This window comes from Myxocyprinus asiaticus, chromosome 5 (assembly GCF_019703515.2).
Source record: "Myxocyprinus asiaticus isolate MX2 ecotype Aquarium Trade chromosome 5, UBuf_Myxa_2, whole genome shotgun sequence".
NCBI classification, from domain to species: domain Eukaryota; kingdom Metazoa; phylum Chordata; class Actinopteri; order Cypriniformes; family Catostomidae; genus Myxocyprinus; species Myxocyprinus asiaticus.
This window is the reverse complement of record NC_059348.1, coordinates 46,152,670-46,174,492: the sequence shown is the minus strand read 5'-3', so window position 1 is coordinate 46,174,492 and position 21,823 is coordinate 46,152,670. Positions and strand designations below refer to the sequence as shown.

At 43.0% G+C, this 21,823-nt stretch overlaps 1 protein-coding gene across 1 annotated transcript in view; it reads left to right on the top strand.

The window, feature by feature from the left end:
- The first annotated feature begins 1,961 nt into the window (after positions 1-1,961).
- LOC127441017 (kin of IRRE-like protein 1) overlaps positions 1,962-21,823 on the top strand; it is a 70,789-nt gene continuing 50,927 nt past the window's right edge. Inside the window, exon 1 of the mRNA XM_051698133.1 lies at positions 1,962-2,093. Within this exon, the coding sequence (XP_051554093.1) occupies positions 2,048-2,093 (46 nt within the window). The 5' untranslated portion in view covers positions 1,962-2,047. The remainder of the gene's footprint in view (positions 2,094-21,823) is intronic.

The window sequence follows — 21,823 nt, the reverse complement described above, 5'->3', positions numbered from 1 at the left end:
GAGGCATAAGCACAAAGAACGTGCAGATTCATCCACAAACTGTCCCGAAGGAATGTTACTCCACAAAACATACTCCAGCCACTAGGCAGAATCAGCACAAAAAGAAACAAAGAAGGCGCTCAATTCCTCAGATGGTCAAGTGAATGTTCAGTGAGTCAGGTCCACTTGGCTGCATAGACAGTGTCACACATTAACTTACTCATTCCATTGACTTTATGAAGGACATCGCTTGCTGTGGGCATGTAAATATTTTCCGGCCATCCATAGCATCTATTCTCAATTTGGCCAGGAACATCAGTGCAAAAGTGAACTTCCGTTGATGTAAGAGTTTCTTGCATTCTTTGAATCGATCACATTTCTCTCGTCGAATTCGCAAAGTCTAGGAACAAGAAAATGCTGTGATTCTTCCAAGAAAGCCTTCCTTTACTCCTTGTCTCGCGTAACACAAGATCTTTATCGGATGATCTCATAAATTTGGCCAGAATTGATCGGGCCTGTTTCCCTCAGCAGATCTCTGAGCTGGAACTCTGTGAGCTCGCTCAATTTCCAGCTAATGGCCTGTTATGTTGAGCAGACTCGGGAAAAGCTTGTTTAGGAATTTGACCATATCTCGGCCTTCTTCGTTCTCAGGAATTCCAACAATTCGGACATTGTCCAACTTCCAACTTTTCTCAAACTGTCTTGTTCGAAGCGGATTAGCAGCTAATTCCCTCTCCGATGACTCCAGATAATCGATCCGTTTCTCGACGTCCGACACTCTTGTAACCAACTCAGAGAATTTTGTTTCCATGGCAGTGATCAATCTGCGTATTACAGCAAGATCCTCCAAGTCAGCAACGACCTTCGCCAGCATTGCCGACATGCTCGACAGTTGATGCTGAATCTCTCCCGCCGCACCGTCCAAACCGAGTCCCTGGTCTGTGGTATCAGGGGTATCAGCTTGAGCATGTAAGTGTCATTTAATGTCTCCAGAGCCCGAGGATTTTGAATTCTTTGACATAATGTCTTCATAGAACAGTTATGGAACAGGGTGTATAGAATCTCACCAGTTTATGACACAAAAAGTATTAAAAACTAGCAAAGTGCGCAGAGCTCGCCGTTCACACGTCCGACCCTCGCATGGTGCCACGCGACTCCGAAAAATGAGCATTGGTGAAAGCAGCTTTGTAGAAATGAATGGAGCCGCATTGATTAGACTGTCTGACTGACGGCCTATTAAGTAAGGGTTGTTTCGGCTCATGAAACTCACCTGTGATTGGCTGGATGGTCGCTCAATCAGCCCAAAGTAACAAAATGCAAAGAATACTGTAGACAAATCCACCATTTGGACTCGATATGGGTTTAGCTTGAAAACGTGCAGGGGACCAAATCACTTTTTTAAAGAGTTCAGAGGACCTTTACCCCTGCGGCTGCTATGCCCTTGAGCCATTGTGACAACTTGCCCCTGTCTAATTCTCTTTATTGATGGTTTATTGTACTCTGATTTAACAGCTGGGGAATTTTGACATGCAGCCTGCAGTGCCACAATGCGTGTCCAAATGTTTTATAGTATCTGCTGTTACTGACGTAGCTGCTGTGACATTGAACAGCGTGCAAGGACGATAAACGCAATGAGAGAGAGAGAGAGAGAGAGAGAGAGAGAGAGAGAGAGAGAGAGAGAGAGAGAGAGAGAGAGAGAGAGAAGAGAGAGAGAGAGAGAGATCCATCGGCGCAGTACCTAGCGAGTCCTCCGGTGATCTCAGAGCGCTGCGTCTCTCCTCAACACTCAAAAACTGAGATTTGCTGAAAGAAAGAAAGCGAGAATTCCTGCGAGGGCTGTTTGCAGTGATCCAGTGGGCTTCTCCATACACATCACGCTCGATTCTGCTGATGAGTGAAGAGCAAATATGTGTTGATTGAACGGTGAATGCATGCATGCGGTCCGCTCCAAAGAGGCGTCTGGACGTAATTGCCATTATCAGCAACGGTTCATGGGATTTCAGTCCAGTCAAAGAGTATGAATTGATGGTGTGTTCACTGAGTGGCAGCGAAGCAGACAGGCTTCATCATGATTTGGCTCTGGATTTTAACTTTGGCCATCGGTGTTAACAGAGGTAAGACACGAGCAAGGTGCAATTCAATCTCTCTCTCTCTCTCTCTCTCTCTCTCTCTCGCACACAGCCGACAGTGTTTTAACTTGTGTTTCTGTGGAAACAATGTAGATTAAAGAGCGCTTTGTTGGATGAGCTATTCGTATCGAGATTTATGAAAGGTGAGTATTGAACAGTATGTGCCCACTGACCTTACAGAAGATGCGCGCGCGTGTGTATAAGATAATTATTTATTTGTTAATTTCTGCCCATTGACATAAAATGTTCTATGCTAGAAAGAGTCAACAGGGACCGCACTGACATATTTATCCTTTGATAACAGTTTGCTGGATCATGTACGTGTGGACCGATGCCGTGCAGCGCGCGCTTTGTAGTTAAGAGTCTCGTGCTTCCCGTCTTGCTCCCGCGCGCGTGACTGTGCCGTAGAAAACCGGTATCCGCGAGACGCATCACTTCGCGCCCGGAGGCGACGGTGAGAAAGGGCTGGGCAACATCTGACGGTAAACGTGGGAAGAAGCCACAGCCTGTGTCAGTGAGGTAATTTCAGTGGCTGTAAAGGAGACACACGGGTGAGCGTGACCGCAGTGTGAAGTGTAGCGTTGTGAATGTAAAGTTTATTCCCTCGCACGAGCGATCTCCTCCGCTTTGAGGCCAAGAGAGCGGAAAAAAACGTGTTGCTGCTGGTTGTTCATTATGTTTACATTTATTTATTTAGAAGAATAAAACCAAATGAAACAAAAGTTATCAAATAACCTAAAATGTGCTTCCTGTGGTAACATCAAAATTTAGTATAAATTCAAACTGGTTTCATTCAGTTCAAAAATATTATTTTATATGACTGAATCAACATGACAACATTAGCATTAGTAGACATTGGCATTTTTAACCCTAAAAAGGGCAAGTATATAAAGGTACCTCTAAAAATTCATCCATTGCTTTTTTTTCAACACATTAGGGACCACATAATACAGTTATTTAACATTTTATAGCTTGTAGATATCATGAAAATAACATTGACAAAATTGGAACACTTGCCTCGAGGTCAGCTGCCCACTCAAAAAATGCTGCCTTTTTACTTAGATAAAGATTGTGAGATTGATGCCAGACTTTATATATAAAGTCGCATGTCCTCAGTATTTGCAGGGACCCCCTTTTCAGTATTATTAAGGGTTAAGATAACTGCACAATTTCACTTTTTACTAGTACAGTGTGCTACCATACCAAATTTCAATGGAGTACGCACTAGAATAATACAACATTAGAGAAGTGTAAGTGCAACAGGCACATTTTTTTATGATTTGCATATATATATATATATATATATATATATATATATATATATATATATATATATATATATGTGAATGTGTGTGTGTGTTTGTGTGTGTGTGTGTGTGTGTGTGTATGTGTATGTAGTAAACCAGCAGCAGAACAAAAGCTGTAGACGTCCGCACCAAATACTGAAAGGGCTTATATTTCCAAGTAGCTTTGGTGCATAAGCTCAAATCCCCTCTTTTGGACCTTATATATATATATGAAGTCCATACCCTTGTGGCCACATGCTGACAAAAATGTGTGACATTTCCTAGAATGTATTAAGAGACATTATTGAGACATATGACAGAGACAGTATAATTTCAGTGGACTTCTCTTTCTGTGAGAAAAACAGTGTATTTAACCCTCATGTTCTGTTTGGGGTCTAAGGCAGTTTTACAGAAATAGCTCAACAAACATGCTTAACATTGAAGTAAGTTGATACTTCACAGCTTCTAATCCGACAGCAAGAATAAAACATGAATAAATGCAATCAGTTTTCAAATGCTATAGATTGCTGTGCTATAGATGCATAGCTGTGCATTCCTGCCAGTTATTTTGTATTTTTGTTGTGGTTAAATTAAGACCTAAAAGAAACATTGGATTTTGAAAATATCATATACTTCATGATAAAACAGAGTGTTAAAGCTTTAAAAATATCATTACATTTACACATACATACATCATTGTGGTCTCAAGGGCCCCAAAAATAAAGACAGAAAAGCCAGTCTCAGCAGAACATGAGGGTTAATAACGCCTTTGTGTACTTCCAAATTCAACCAGTGTGTGTCTGCAAAAATCTGTAAAATGTGTAGGTGAAAATCAGAGAGTGCGTTTTCTCAGATCTGATACTTGTTAGCAGATTTTCTTGTGAAGACGGTGATTGAGAGAGAGAGAGAGAGAGAGAGAGAGAGAGAGAGAGAGATAGAAAAGTGATGGGAAAAGATCCTGTTTGCAGTAAGTGTCAGCAAGTTTCACTGATGGAAGGATTAAGAGAAAAGAAAGAGAGAGAGAGAGAGAGAGAGAGAATGATAGACAGATTGAGAGTGAGAGCACCAAGTGACACAGACATGTTGTGACGGAGGGATAGCATGATAGAGAGATAAGGAGACAGGGCCGACTCAATCTGTCAAGGAAAGGAATGCAAAGGGAGGGAAAGAAAAGATTGAGGGAGGACAGAAGAGAAAATGAAGTTATTTTTTAATTTGTCTGCAGTGTTATCTTTTAACATTACCAGATCAAGTGCCCTTCTATAAACATACCATGACCAGGATTAAGGCTGTTATTATCGTATATTTTTGTAATTGAATTATTTCAAACTCAGCTTGCAGTCACGTTCTGCCTTTCTGTTTGAATGATAACGACAATAAAACAATCGTGCCAGTGACGTGCACAGACCTTAGCAGGGACAGGGACGAAAGGATAAAAAAGGACACTTTTTTTTTTTTTAAATGAAGAAATTTTTAATTAGAAATACTTAACTAGTTTCTTTGCTTTTTGAGTATTTAACCATTTTCCTGTATATATACAGTTGAAGTCAGTAGTTTACATACACTTAGGTTGAAGTCATTAAAACAAAATTTTTGGGGGGGGGGGGTTTCCACTTTTTCACCCAATTTGGAATGCCCAATTCCCAGTGCGCTTTTAAGTCCTCATGGTTGCCGGGTGGCGGAGTATGAATCCCAGCTGCCTGAGACCATCAACCCATGCATCTTATCACATGGCTTGTTGAGCGTGTTGCCACAGCGACATAGCATGTGTGGAGGCTTCACGCCATCCACTGCGGCATCTGCGCCCAACTCACCACGTGACCCACCAAGAACGAACCACATTATAGTGACCAAAAGGACGTTACCCCATGTGACTCTACCCTCCCTAGCACCCAGGCCAATTTGGTTGCTTAGGAGACCTGGTCACTCAGCATGCCCTGGGATTCAAACTAGCAAACTAGCGAACTCCAGGGGTGGTAGCCAGCGTCTTTTACCACTGAGCTACCCAGGCTCCCCTAAACTAATTTTTTAACCACTCCACAGATTTCATATTAGCAAACTATAGTTTTGGCAAATCGTTTAGGAGATCTACTTTGTGCATGACACAAGTAATTTTTCCAACAATTGTTTACAGACAGATTGTTTCACTTTTAATTGACTAACACAATTTCAGTGGGTCAGAAGTTTACATACACTAAGTTAACTGTGCCTTAAAGCAGCTTGGAAAATTCCAGAAAATGATGTCAAGCCTTTAGACAATTATCCAATTAGATTCTGAAAGGATTTTATGTATTTTAAAGGAATAGTTCACCCAAAAATGAAAATTTGCTGATAATTTACTCACTCTGAGGCCATCCAAGATGTTTCTTTCTTCATCAAAACAGAATTTAAGACTTTTAGGATTTCATTTCAGGCCTCTTCCTCTAAACAATGCAAGTGATTGTACTCCATCTATTTGAAGGTTCAAAATGCATATTTAGGGTGCATTAAAATAATCCACACGACTCCAGTCTACAAATAAAGTTCTTCTGAATGCAAACGATTGATTATTTCGAGAAACAAAACAATACTTATATACTTTTTAACTACAAATGTTCGCTTCTGTACATCTCTGTGACGTGCGCTCATGAGAGGGATGACGTAAGCTGGTTGGTAAGGTCACGCGTCACGTGGAGGAGGAGGCAGGAAGCACACCAGGAGGGACTGGTGCACTTCACAAAACCATGTGGATATATTGAAGCAACATCTCAAGACATCAGACAGGAAGTTAAAGCTTGCTCGCAAATGCGTCTTCCAAATGGACAATGACCCAAAGCATACCTCCAAAGTTGTGGCAAAATGGCTTAATGATAACAAAGTCAATGTTTTGGAGTGGCCTACAAACCTGACTCAGTTACACCTGTTCTGTCTGGATGAATGGGCCAAAATTTCAGCAACTTATTGTGAGAAGCTTGTGGAAGGTGTAGGGCTTTACTGGTTGTTTAGATCAGTGTTACTATCAGAAATAATTAATAATTATTTCTGTAGTTATTAATTAATATTTAAATGAATCATTTGAATCTAACTCATTAAAACCTCATATGGGGCTCCAGTAAATGTAATGCGCTACGTTTTGGTTTGGTTATTAGCAATAATTAATAATTATCAAAGATAATTATTAATTATTAAAATCAATAGAACATTGACGAGAATCAATGTTAGCTTTTTTCAATCCTTTAAATCAACAATTATCAAAGATAATCGTTAATTGTTAACATCGATGAAACATTAACTAAAATTAACACTAGCTTATTGATCATTCAAATTCAACAATCATCAAAGATAATTATCAATTATCAAAAATCAATAGAATATTAATAAGGATTAACATTGACGGGCACCACCCTGGAATTAGGGACTAATAACCAAATAGTAAAACAGTCTCAATATTAGACTGTTTCCTTAGGAAAATCGACATCCGAAGAATATCGATTTTCGGGAAAAAAAACAATGAATGAAGGTTTGAATCCGAGCACTGACATCCCATCAGCATGACACAGGCTTATGCAAAACAAACACTTCTCTTTGTAATATAAACAAAAGTTTATTTATGCAGTAATATCAATTAATAATTAATACAATGCAGTCAATAAACTTCCGACTTACAACTACAAACTAAACAGTGATATGATTAGATATGGAAATAAAAATAATCCTATAACACATAAGGTGTGTGTGTGTGTGTGGGTGTGTGTGTAATTAGTACGAGAGAGAGAGAAGTGACAGCCCTAAAGCCGATTTCGCGATCATGGGAGAGAAAGCAGCTGTTTAGTTCATCGCTCAGAGACGCGGTGGACGGCTCGTAAACAGTCCCGCGTTATTTGACTCTTTAAGGGATGAACTCAGTTGCTGTCTCACACGCGATGGCGAAATTGCACAACAGTCCAATTTGGTTGGACCACAATACAGCAAAACAAATTTGTGATAATTAATACCCTGAGTATTAATAATGAGCGGACATGGCGGTCCGTAAACTGTACAAGCAAAAACCTTGAAACACAAGAATAACACACAATAACATTCTATCTCTGCCCAGACGTAAACCTCTTACTTGAGTCGCATGAGGACACAGGTAGAATGTGTTTTCCTCCATCCTTTAACTCTGACCTGGTTCCTTGAGACTCGGGTGATGACGGGAGGCCGTTTCCTCGCTCTGTCGGCGGGTGGTACGGCTGTTGATTCTCGGCGGGCTGGCGGAGAACTCAGAAATGTCGACTTGATTGAAGATGGAAGAGAAATCTTTAATCCCTTCACTTCTGTAGGCAAACGGATGAAGATGCGAATTGCTCGGCGGTTTCCTTCGGATCCGTTAGAGTGTTTGGTTGAACACAGAGTAATCTCAACTCGTCCAGCGAGATGGAGATTGTATGGCTACAGTTTCAAGTCAGACATTACTTCCTTGTGCCACGAGGTTGCACCTTGAGAGCAGCAAAAAGCTACGTCTATATTCGGTGAACAAAGTCGCTGGAAGTAACTCACGAAACATTTCAGAGGTATTTCAACTCCTGATGATGTCATGTTTGAGGAACGTTCTGTTGTGTGCCTCATCCAATAGGAGTTGAGAGTTCGATCCTTTAGTGAGCAAGGCTTCATGGATTTGTAGTCTGTTTTGGACTCCCTTTGTTTGATTTTGGCATGATTTTTATCAGTAAGATTTACGACTTAGAAGGTGGGGGCTTGAGTTATGTTTTTACGTTGAGTTATGCCTGCCTTTGTCCTCTATCTGAATACATGAGGCCCAACAAAGGCTACTCAAAAAGTCTGACCCAAGTTAAACAATTTAAAGGCAATGCTACCAAATACTAACAAAGTGTATGTAAACTTCTGGCTCACTGGGATTGTGATGAAAGAAATAAAAGCTGAAATAAATCATTCTCTCTTCAATTATTCTGACATTTCACATTCTTAAAATAAAATAGTGATCCTAACTGACCTAAGACAGGGAATGTTTTCTATGATTAAATGTCAAGAATTGTGAAAAACTGAGTTTAAATGAACTTGGCTAAGGTGTATGTAAACTTCTGACTTCAACTGTACATACTGTACATAATTTTTTCAATTTTTCCTTTTTCACAAATAACAGCCTATTCTGTTATATTTCTCACAAAAAGCACCATGGTATTACACGTTTATTTATTTATTTTCAGACATGGTCTCTGATAACCCCATGTTTTTGACATGTGTCAGAGTAAAACCATGGTATTTTTTAAAGTACCTTGGAGTACCAAAACAGTATCATGAAGTATGAACATGATCAATCATTCAGTACCATGGCATTACCCTGGTAATGGCACAGTGTCATTTCTTGTTACAGGGCTCTAATGTATTTCTTGTCTCATCACTCTTTTCACTTTCTCTCATCTCTGCTTCCTCGCTTCATCCTGCCATCTCTGCTGCTTCCACTCTGACCTCGTCATCACCTTTATATAACTAACACTTCTTATATTACTTTCTCTTTATTTCTTTTAATATTCATATAATGATATTTTCTGTATTCTATCGTTAATATTTATAAATATACAGGACCTTAACCCAGTAATATGGCAGAACCATGGTACAATGATGGTGTCAGCAGGGGCGGGTTTACGATTTCTAAGGCCCCAAGCATCCGACTAAACTGGGGCCCCATTTCGAAAATGTTTGCTTAAAAAATTACATAAAATTTATTTTAAATCATAATTTTAAATTCATCCTATCAACCATTATAGCCAAGTACATTCAAAATCTTGTTAAAGATAATTAATGCATGTTTTCCAGTTTTTCCACAATACAGTGATTAAAAAAAACAATATTTACCTACATATATTTTTACAAAACAATTTTTGTGTGTGTGTGTGTGTGCAAAACCTACTACTTCACCCAGTAACATTTTGGAATTCAGTTGTTATTTATTAATATTATAACCCAACAATTATTTATTGTTGTCCAGTTTGTCATTATAATATGATACAGTATTATTATTACTTTGAGGATTTGTTGTATACAATAGTAATATATTCCTGTCTTATTTAAAAACATTGCCGTTTATCAAGCGCTGAATCTTTGCTTGTTGCAGAACAATGTTAAACATTGTAACAGTCACCTCTCTGCAACCTGAACTCGTTCAGAACGTTAAATCTTTGTGACACCTGTGCTAAAAAAAAATCCAATCCAGACACAGTGGAACGACTGAAACAGAACGCAAGTGTCTCGGCATGCATTTTTGAAACCTAAAGCTCTTATTAACTTGACACAGTGTCTAAAAATGTGCAAGTCCTCCGTGAGACACTGAAGAAACAGCGAGACGCGGTGCAGCATGTATGGACGTTCGTCCAACACATGTTTACACAGGAAAACAATGGAAAAACAGCGCAGACGTAGGCAAAAATACGTTTGGTGTGAACAGCCCCTAACTCATCTGTTCGTACGTATCTGTGAGTGAGAGTGCGTGCGCGAAACAAGTTCGGATGGCCTATATATAATATATATGTATATATATTAAAAACACACACACACACACACACACACACACACACACATATATATATATATATATATATATATATATATATATATATATATATTATTATTTTTATATTTCCATATATTATATACCTAAACCCTACTTAAAAAACTCACCTGTCCCGACGTGTACCACCCTAAGAGTGAGGACAACAGCGTATTTGTGCATGTACCCAGAACATCATGTCACCCCTCAAGCGTTTTTTTTGAGGAGCTTTCCTACCGGGGCGGTTTTGCTCACTTGAAGGGCACTGCTGCGGGAGGGGACACCAATGAAAGCTCGTTCAAGACGAAAGTGAAAAGAAAAAGAAAAAATCTCATAATAACACATTATTACTGTTATTGTGAAATTATTACGAGATTTTAATTTTGTTTTATTTAACTATTTTAATTTACTTATTAAAATGTATCCCCTTTTTCTGGACGACCAAAAGGGCACCTTTAGATTTGTGAATGAAAGGTGCAGGGGCTTGCGCCTGAATTGTGCATACAATATCTAAAGCCAACAGACACCCAAAGCAGATATCTATAATACACAAATTAAAATTATTCCAGCTGACAGTGGCTAATCCAGGGGTTCCCAACCATTTTTGATGCAAGGTCTGCTTTTTTATGAAAATTTTTATTTATGCTGTAATTTTATTATAGACTATTGATATCACTGTGTAACCATTTTATTTATTTATTTATTATTTTTTGGTTCCTGGGTAGTAAGTGTTATTTCCTAATTGCTTATGCCTCAAAAGTATAGAAAATGGCTATTATTCCCCACAAGCTTTGCTTTTGTGACCAGTACAGTGATATTTTGAAATTTAAATTTTTTCCAGAACATTCCAGATAGATTCAGTGCTGAGTTAACTTGGAGTAACTTTTAGAACTTTTTAGAACTTTCTAGTAATATAAATAGTAGTATAAATACAGGGATCTTAAGCCCACCAGTTCAGTTTAGTTCCAGCTGCCTAAGTGGATACATATCTGCATTTTTCTGAGATGGCATCAATAGGCCGCAAGCATCCAGCAGACGTATTTAGCTATGTCTGCGTCCAATTGATCAAGACAAGAGCAAAAAAGTACTCTGTGGAAGCATCTGCTAAAATGTGTGAGGCCTACAAGACATATTTCGGCATTCCTGTTGGGGATCAAGACAAACCCTGGACACCTCATTTCACCTGCGAGCACTGCAAAAAAAACTCTGGAAGGTAAGATGGACAATTCTTGCTCTGAATTTTATGTTATAAAATTTGTTAATTTTTAAAATTGTGAAAGTTTTTAATTTTAAAATGTTTTTTGGGATGCCTTTGGGGTCCCACCAAGGCTCAATACCACAGGCGGGACTGGCCATGGTGGACTGAGTTCTCTGTGGGGAGGAACAACATCAAGTGGGAGCCACTGGTGGACCCCTGGAAGGTGCTGATGCCACCACTGCACATCAAATTGGGCCTTATGAAACAATTTGTCAGAGCTCTAGATAAGTAGTCGGCAGCCTTCAAGTACCTTCAAGACTTCTTCCCTAAGCTGTCTGAGGCAAAGGTCAAAGCCGGTGTCTTCGCGGGCCACAGATAAAGAAGATCCTGGAGTGCAATGAATTCCCCAAGAAGCTCATTAGTAAGGAGAAAGTGGCTTGGAACAGCTTTGTCGCAGTTGTTCAGGGCTTCCTGGGCAATCACAAGGCTGAAAACTATGTGGAGCTGGTTGAGACTCTGGTGAAGAACTATGGCACAATGGGCTGTAGGATGTCCCTCAAAGTCCATATCCTTGATGCTCATCTTGATAAATTCAAGGAGAACATGGGAGCATACTCGGAGGAGCAAGGCGAGTGCTTTCATCAGGATATACTGGACTTTGAACGCCGCTACCAAGGACAGTATAACGAGAACATGATGGGAGACTACATTTGGGGGCTGATTCGTGAAAGTGATTTACAGTATAATCGTAAATCTCCAAAAACTACTCACTTATAAATCTTTTGTAGTCATTTTTGTATTACCTTAGTATAAATTTATGTTAATTTGGATTCATATGTTGTTTTTTTCTGACTTTATGTGAATGAAAAGACACAAATTCGCCTGTTTTCTCATTGGAAATAGGTCAATATCAAACTATCACTGTCCTGGTCACAAACGCAAAGTTTGTGGGGAATAATAGCCATTTTCTATACTTTTGATGCATAAGCAATTAGAAAATAAATTACTACCCAGGAACAAAAATTGTGTTTCATAGTGTATTTTATTTGAATTTATTGTAATAAATAATAGATTTCGTTTTTGTAAACGATTATTTTAATAAATATTTCTATTTTGTTTATTCTATTTAGCTTACATTAGAAATAATTGTTAGCATCCTGTTAAACCTCTAAATTCTTATTCATCATTGTTTTAATTATTATATCTTATTTTATTTATTACATTTTAAATTTTTGTCTTTATCCACAATATTCCTGAGTCCCATGATGCTTTGCGGGTGATGTGGGCGTAACATCCGGTTAAGCATAAACACTTGTTATGTTATGTACTAACACAGCATTAAAAATGACAGAAACTTGAGAACAAAATGATCACAGAATTATAGCGAGGCAATATTGTTCTTCCTCACCTATCTGTTAATGATTATGGGTTTCAGGATGATGGCCAAATATCGCAAATAGAAGCATTTTAGTTATTGTGAGTCATTATCCATCAATGGAAGAACCTGACTAACCTTAAAATCTATGTAGCCTATTAGCGCCTTAACAAAACTTTAGTTTCGATTGATTATTAGGATAACCATTAACTTCACACATTGTCCGGGAAATTTTAAAGACATCTTACAACATTTAAAAAGCAAGAATCTTACCGCATGACATGCAAGCAAGCAGAGACCGGCTACACATAAAACGGCAACCAGTCGCACTTCCACTTGTAGCCAACTGGAAATTACGGCCACCTAGCGAAATACAGTGGACTCACTGAGAATATTATGGATAGGACAGTGTCTTTTAACAATTTCAGAGATTAAAATATTCACTTTCCGCCTGACCAGAGCACACTTAAAAAATATATATTTTAGCCTATTTTTAAGATCCATTCATTTTAGTTTCATAACAAAATTCCATCAATTGAATTGAGTCATTTTTAACAAAATAAAATTAATTAAAAAAAATGTTTTATTTATTTATTTATTTTTTAAAGATTACTCAATTCAATTTAATGGAATTTTATTATGAAATTAAAATGTGAAAATCTTAAAAAAAAATGTTTTAATGTAGCTCTACATATGAACATCTCCCTTACATAAGCATTATTTTTATTAATTAATAATCAAAATAGTGTTCCAACTTTAGCAACATCTTATACCTGCTGCAGTATAGTATATCTCTGTATGTTTGTTCATAGTGAATGGTTTGCATATTTGACAGAATCATTAAGTCACAATTAGAGCCAAAAGACTTAAATAAGATTTAGTGTAAGATTTAGGCAGAGCTTTGGGTTAAGGCCTGGCTTTAGTCTAAAAGTGAAGACCAATGTTGTGAGTAAACATAAAGGTTAGTGAAATCACACAATATCAAATCTTGAGGTTTTACATTACTTTCTCATTTTTTATGCCAGTACAGCAGAGTTTGCAATACCAACAAGTCTTTGTCTGTGAGGTTTTAGACTGTGACCTAATAAGAAAAAAAGGTGTAAAGCATTACAGTGACCCAGAGTCAGTAGGGTTAGTGGATGAGCGGTAAAAGACCAGAACATCTTCAATGCCTTGAAATCCATTATAATACAGTATGATTTCTGCTCATGAATATAGCCATTCATATACAGGCTCTCAGTTACTATGAGGAGATTTTGAATTCTTACACTCCCCGTGGTTGCCCTCACGTTACCTCTGGATTCAGCCCCAGTTGTCTAATTCATGGAACAATGGCGTGCCTAGAAGAACTTGCAGGAATGTTTTCTTGTAGCATAAAAGTAATCCATAAGACTCCACTGGGTAAATACATATCTTCTGAAAAGATTTGATTAGTGTGGGTGAGAAACAGATCAAAATTTAAATTTTGTACTATAAATCTCCACTTTCACTTTCGCATGTTTCTTTTGTTTTTGGCAATTCGCATTCTTCGTACATATTGCCACCAACTGGGCAGGCAGGAGAATTTATAGTAAAAAAGGACTAAAATATTTATCTTTTTCTCACCTACCTACAGAGCTGAAATATTCATCTAAACATCTTCGTTAGTGTTCAGCTGAAGAAAAAAAACATATCTGGGATGGCATGAGGGTGAGTAAATGATGAGAGAATTTTCATTTTTGGGTGAACTATCCCTTTAAATCTACACCTATATTTAACAGTCTATAATAGGTTTTTCGGCAGAATTTAAAAATTCAAATAATTATGAGGCACAAAATGATTCATGAAACACCAAAAATGGAAAAGGTAACATACAAAACTATCAAACCATTGTCTTGGTCAACAAATGTTGTAATTAATCAAATGTATAAATATAATACAGTTAGAACACATGTGACAACCTGCCCTGATAAAAAAGCAACAACATGCTTAAAAACAATGGCACTGAAACCAAAATACAAAACCACTGCTAGAGAAAACACACATTTGTTAAATTGGACAGCGAGCCCTATGTCTGTATATATGTATATATTGTAAATCCAGTGGATGTTGTAAATAAACAAAATTAAATGTATGGTACAGAGATGATCATCAGGAAACATCTAATTTATCATAAGTCCGTTGCCCATGTAGAAGAACTATTAGTCCCAGATCTGTCTGGGCTGGAGATCTCTCCTGTGGGTTAGTGGTAGGCAGCAGTAATTTCATTAGATGAATAACTGGGACACAGGTGTGAAGACATACGTGTACGCCTGGTAAAGGATGATTCTTTGTACATACAGGAGAGCGTGAATACAGGTGTACACACTCTCAAGCACACATGTGGACACGCACACACACAAACACACTTGTCCTCCTATTTTTAAACTGTAACCATGTGAACATCTGGTTATGGCATTGTTCTAATGGTTTTTTAATGCATGTGGAAGACTGTACGCACATACACGCACAACTGGTAATTTCATAGAATTGCAGAACAAAAAATAGCAACAGAAAATTAAGTCTACCTATAAAAAATAATAGAGAAATGAAAGGTTGACATAAAGGCAGAATGACAATGAAAAGTTATTCCATTTAACTCCCAAAAAATGGATAGGTGAGACTATTTCCTCAGTGGAACACAGAAAGAAAAAACATGAAAATGTCTTGGTTACTGATGTAACCTCTGTTCCCTGATGGAGGGAACGAGACGTTGTGTCGATGTAATGATACTAGGGGTTCGCTCTTGAGAGCCCCAGTCACTTTTGCTTTATTCAGAAAAGGCCAATGAAAATTGGCGAGTGGAATTTGCGTGCCACTCTCCGCCCCAGTCATACGGGTATAAAAGGAGATGGCGTGCACCACTCATTCAAAGTTGTGCTGAGGAGCTGAGAGAGAGTCCTGGCCATGTCAGCGGTCGGTTCGGCGCCACAACAGGAGGGACACAACATCTCGTTCCCTCCATAAGGGAACAGAGGTTACATTAGTAACCAAGACGTTCCCTGTCTGTCACTCACTCGACGTTGTGTCGATGTAGTGACAAAAGGAGTTCCTATACGAAACGCCGCAGGTGGTGAACCATGTCGCGAGGTACGGAGGAGTGGACACGGGCAGGCTGCTGTGTGCCTCGCAGCGAGCGCTCTACCACGTCATGACCTTCCAGCGAGTTAGGTAAGGTGTCTCCCTGGTCCCGATAAGGCTGGGAGGAGGCACATACCCGAGGAAGCTACAGACGGTGGCCTTTCCTGATTTTTGTATTAAGCAATTTCCCGCTGAGCACCTGCTAGCGCTGGAGAAGTGCTCTTTCCTCTCCAGGAGGGAGAGCACTACGGAGACCACATCCTATCAGAGGGAGGTTAACATGTGGAGAATACGTCACATGGACTTACCAACGGGGAAGTTCACATATGGAATGATGCCACTGGGGAGGACCCTATCTACGGAGAGGGTACACAGCAACAGTGGCTGAGGCAGAGCAGAGCTCTGACGAGGGGAAACACAGGGTTCACCTGAGGGGAAAACGATCAGTTGAAACGCACCATATGGGATTACCGAGGGGGAATCACCACGTATGGAGCATTGAGCCCAAGTACACGGGCTCACCTGAAAAGGGGCATACCACGAGTACTGGGCCTGGTGGCATTACTCCTCCACCAAGTTCGCCACCAGTGTTCACCAATTGCGGGGAACTATTGTCGACAAGATTGTGCACATTACCACCTTAGAAGGGGAAAGGCGTAATGCAAGCGATACACCTGACCGGCTGCCCGGCCTACCTGTTGTTACCCCATAACACTCAGGTCAAAACCGGTTCTATGCACAGGCTGTAGAACCTCGCAAAGTTATTGGGTGTAGCCCAGCCCGCTGCTCTGCATATGTCTGTTAAAGAGGCGCCCCTCGCCAGTGCCCAGGAGGATGAAACACCTCTGGTGGAGTGTGCCCAGACTCACAAAGGGCACGGCAGTTCTTGTGATTGGTAAGCCAGAGAAATGGCATCCACAATCCAATGGGACAATCTCTGTTTGGAGACAGCTTTCCCCTTCTGCTGACCTCCAAAGCAGGCAAAGGGCTGCTCCGAGTATCTAAAGCTCTGCGTGTGGTCCAGATAGATGCACAGGGCGTTAACTGGACACAGCAACGACAAGTTCGGGTCTTCCTCCTCTGAAAGGAGTGCTTGCAGGTTCACCACCTGATCCCGGAAGGGAGTGGTGGGAACTCTGGGCACGTAACCGGGCCGGGGTCTCAAGATCACATGAGAGTGTGCCAGCCTGAACTCCAGACATTCGCTGGTGACAGAGAATGCCTGCAGTTCCCCAACCCTCTTAATAGAAGTGAGCGCCACCAGGAGGGCCGTCTTAAGCGACAAAGTGCTAAGCTTGGCCTGCTCCAGGGGCTTAAAGGGGGCTCTCTGTAAGGCAGGTAGGACCACAGAGAGCTCCCAAGAGGGAATCAGGCGCAGTCTATGGGGATTCAATCTCCTTGCGCCTTTGAGGAACCTGGTGATCAGGCCGTGCTACCGAGAGGGTCTCCCATCCAGTGTATCGTGATATGCTGCTATAGCAGCCACATACACCTTCAGGGTAGAGGGAGACAGCCGTCTCTCCAGCCCCTCCTGTAGGAAGGACAACACAGACCAGACTGCGCATCTCCGTGGATCTTCCCACGCAGGTGCCGGAGCGTGCCCTCCCCAAGTCCGGTTGGGCCAGTATGGCGCAACCATCAGGACTTGCTGCCTGTCCTCCCTGACTTTGCACAATATCTGTGCAACGAGGCTAACTGGGGGAAACGTGTACTTGCGCAGCCCCGAGGCAAGCTGTGCGCCAAGGCATCCATGCTGAGGGGAGCCTCGGACAGGGAGTTCCAAAGGGGGCAGTGAGAGGACTCTCAGGAGGCGAACAGGTCCACCTGCGCCTCCCTGAATCTCTCCTAAATTAGCTGGACTGCACAGGGGTGTCTCCACTCTCCGTGGAGCATTACCTGCCATGAGAGCACATCTGCTGCATTGTTGAGGATGTCCGGGAGGTGAGTGGCTTGCAGAGACTTCAACGTCTGCTGACCCCAAAGGAGGAGGTGGCGGGCGAGTTGCGACACGCGACGTGAGCGTATGCTGCAGTCGCTGTGTTGTCCGTCCAGACCAACACGTGTTTACCCTGAATCAACGGCCGAAGCCTCCGCAGAGCCAGCAATACTGCCAGCAACTCTAGGCAGTTGATGTGCCATTGCAGGCAGGGCCCTGTCCAGAGCCCCAATATTGCCTGCCCATTGCACACAGCGCCTCAGCCTGAATTCGAGGCATCCGTCCTGACCATGACGCACCTTGAGACCTGCTCTAAGAGAACCCCTGCCCATAGAAATGCCAGGTCTGACCAAGGGCTGAAAGTTTGGAAACACCATGGTGTAATAGTCATGCGCTGGGTGCCGTGGCGCCATGCCCACCTCGGGACTTGAGTCTGTAGCCAGTGCTGGAGCGGTCTCATATGCATCAACCCAAGGGGAAGTACTGCCGCCGAGGATGCCATATACCCCAGGAGCCTCTGAAATTGTTTCACCGGGACCGCTACCTTCTGCCTGAAGGTTCTCAAGCAGGCCAGCACCGACTGTGCACACTCGTTCGTGAGGCGTGCCATCATGGTGACCGAGTCCAACTCCATACCGAGAAAAGAGATGCTCTGTGCAGGAGAGAGCTTGCTCTTTTCCCAGTTGACCTGAAGCAGTCCGTTGAGGTGCCGAAGCACAAGGACCCTGTGCGCACACAATAGATCTTGCGAGTGAGCTAGGATCAGCCAGTCATTGAGATAATTGAGGATGCGAATGCCCTTCTCCCTCAGCGGGGCCAGGACCGCCTCTGCTACTTTGGTAAAGACGCGAGGGGACAGGGACAGACTGAAAGGGAGGACCTTGTACTGGTATGCTCGTCTCTCGAAGGCAAACCAATGAAAGGGTCTGTGTCGAGGAAGGATCGATACATGAAAGTATGTGTCCTTCAAGTTGATGGCCTTGAACCAATCCTGATGTCGTACAGATGTCAGGATGTGCTTCTGCGTCAACAGCTTGAACGGAAGCCTGTGTAAGGCTCTGTTCAAGGCATGCAGATCCAGGACTGGGCGCAACCCCCCCTCTCTTGGGCACGATAAAATAAGGGCTGTAAAAGCCCTTGTGCGACTCGGCTAAGGGGACGGGTTCTATTGCTCCCTTCGCCAGAAGGGTGGCAACATCCACCCGAAGGACTGAGGCATCCTCGCCTCGCACTGCGGTGGAGAGGACGCCACTGAACCTGGGCGGCCGTCTGGCGAACTGGATCGTGTAGCCAAGCCGAATCGTCCTGATGAGCCATCGCAACGGGCTGGAAAGCGCTAACCAGGAATCCAGCCTCTGCGCTAACGGCACCAGGGGGACAAATAGTTTTATCACACCCGGGGTGGGTGGATTGTGGCGAGGCAGAGCAGATGCCCCACCGGGAAGATCATCCGTGGAGTGCATGCTGCCTCATGAGGCCGCAGCAGTGGCCAGCGGCTGGGGCGGGCGAGCGGCCCCAAGAACCACCGTACTTACCTGTTTGCCAGCTTTCTTTCGACGGAAAACAAGGGAACATGAGATACTCGTGTCCCGCTCATTGACCAGAAAGACTTTCAGCGCCTGGCCTCCACGAGCGCGAGGGCCGGAGGGGCTGAGCATTCTTTGGAGAATGACCCAGGGAATGAGGAAACTGCTCTTATTGACAATTTGAGTGCTGGGGTCCAGAAGACACCCGGCAATGTCACAAGGATACTCACCTCATGCTGGTCCAGGGGCGGGAGTGGGGCCCATGCGCACACCTTGGTCAGGCCAGTCAACGAGAGCTGCCTCATCCCTGGGTCGCCTGTCTCAGGACCACTTTGAAGCCCGTCCGGGGTTCTTGGCGGCCGGCTGATGGGCAGGCGGTGCCGCCATCCAGTGGGAGGATCTTCTTCTCAGAGGCCAGCGTATGGGCTCCGATGGTGGGGGAGTCAGGGCTGACACTGCAGGAGGACGGCCCTGGTGAGAGGCAGACGGGGCGCGGGACTTTGGAGGCCTATAGGCGGCCGAGTTGCACCGTGGCAGGATATGTTTGATGGCCTCCATCTGCTTCTTCACCATCGAGAACTGATGGGCGAAGTCCTCGACAGTGTCGCCAAAGAGCCCCCCTTGGGAGATAGGCGCATCGAGAAAGTGGACCTTCTCGGCATCACGCATCTCCGCAAGCTGGAGCCACAGGTGCCGCTTTTGGACCACCAAGGTGGACATCGTCCGGCCCAGGGCACGCGCCGTGACTTTCATCGCCCGTAGAGTGAGGTCGGTCGCGTTACGCAGTTACTGCATAAGTCGGTCCTACCCTCGTGCAGCTTTTTAAGCGCCTTGGCCTGGCGAACCTGCAGGATGGCTATGGCGTGTAGGGCGGAGGCGGGCTGACTCGTGATGTTGTAAGCCTTTGCCACGAGTGACAAAGAAAACTTACACACCTTGGAAGGGAGCCTTGGTCGGTTCCTCCAGGTGGCTGTGCCCTGCGGGCATAAATGCACTGCTATGGCGCGCTCTACCTGGGGAAGCTCGATGTATCCCTTAGCCGCTCCACCGTCGAGGGTAGTTAGGGTGGATGAGCCAGCGAAGCGTGTATGGGCAGAGAAAGGTGCCTTCCACGTTTTCGTGAGCTCCTCGTGCACTTCCAGGAAGAAGGGCACTGGGGCGGGGTGCGGCTGTGAGTCGTGCTCCGAGCCCAGAAACCAATCATCTAGCCGTGAACGCTCAGGGCAGGGCAGAGGGTTCCACTCCAGCCTGATGTTCGTGGTTGCCCGGGCAAGCACAGCTGCCAACTCAGCGTCTGCCTCATCCTGAACTCTACCGATCGAGATCGGGAGCTCAGAAGATTCGTCCACTTCTGAAAGCAAAAGCCCATCCTCCAATGCTGCAGCCGATAACTCATCCTTGTCGTGAGCCCCGAACGAGATGTTAAATCCGCCCTGAAGCGGACCGCCTACCTCGCTCATGAACTCTACCAGGCAGAACGAGCATGCTGGGGGCTGGGAGGTCCGCGGGGATTGAGACGGCGGAAACGCTCCCATATCCACATCCAGATCGCCCGCAGCGCTCGCCAATGCAGCCACCTGAGTTTCAACACAGGACGGACCGGGTCAGGAAGCAGCCGCGGTGGCTCTCTGCTTCACAAAGAAGGAAAAGAGCCGTGACCGCAACATTCTCATGGGCATGTTCTCGCAGTGAGAACATGACCCCTCCATGAAAGCTGCCTCGGCGTGCTGGCGACCCAAGCACTCGAGACTGATCTCATGGCCATCCGGTGGGGAGAAATAACGGCCGCACCCAGTAGCACAAAGGCGAAAGGACATCTTTAAAAAGATGGCAATCGTTTGTGCGAGCTCTTTTAGAGGAAATATACTCTTTTGGAATATACTCTTTTAACACCTGTGGACTCAGCCGCCGAAGCGCCCAGGGGAAACACAACATTCGACCGTGCGAAGGTGACCGCTGATATGCACCATAAATTCCAGCAGCAAGGAATAAGGTGATGGGATGAACACACACACACATGCGCTTGGCTCTGAAGAACAAGTCTGAATGAGTGGTGCACGCCATCTCCTTTTATACCCGTATGTCCGGGGCGGAGAGTGGCATGCAAATTCCACTTGCCAATTTTCATTGGCATTTTCTGAATAAAACAAAGGTGACTGGGGCTCTCAAGAGTGAACCCCTAGTGTCACTACATCAACACAATGTCGAGTGAGTGACAGACAGACAGGGAACCATGGATATCTACAGTATGCATGTTTCAATGATACGGCATGCATTTGTTTTTGTTTTTTATGAAACAGTAACCATATAAGTAGTGTCCATAACATATGCAAGGAGTTTTAGGAGACACTATGTACTTAAAAAAATATACTTGTATCAAATACTTTATACTGTTTGGAATGACATAAAGTTGAGTTTATAATAAATAGTTGAACTACCCTTAAGGTATGTGTTTATGCATAAATTGATGTTCAAAAACAACTCTAATCTTAGAACGTTTGCCCAATACTTGGTCCAAGAAATATGTTTCAGAGAAACAGATTTCTTTTAAGTATGTTATTATTTAAAATTGCAGTGTGAAATATATGTGCTATATGTAGCCGATTGAATATTTAAGTAATTAACATCCCTTGAGCTTGTGCTCTCAGAATCTTTTTCAGGGTCAACAGTCCAGAGTACCATCTCATATTAGCATGCTAGAGGGTGTGGCATGTAACAGGCCTAGGTAATTGGCCCAGTAATTACAATAATATAATAAGTGTGTATTAG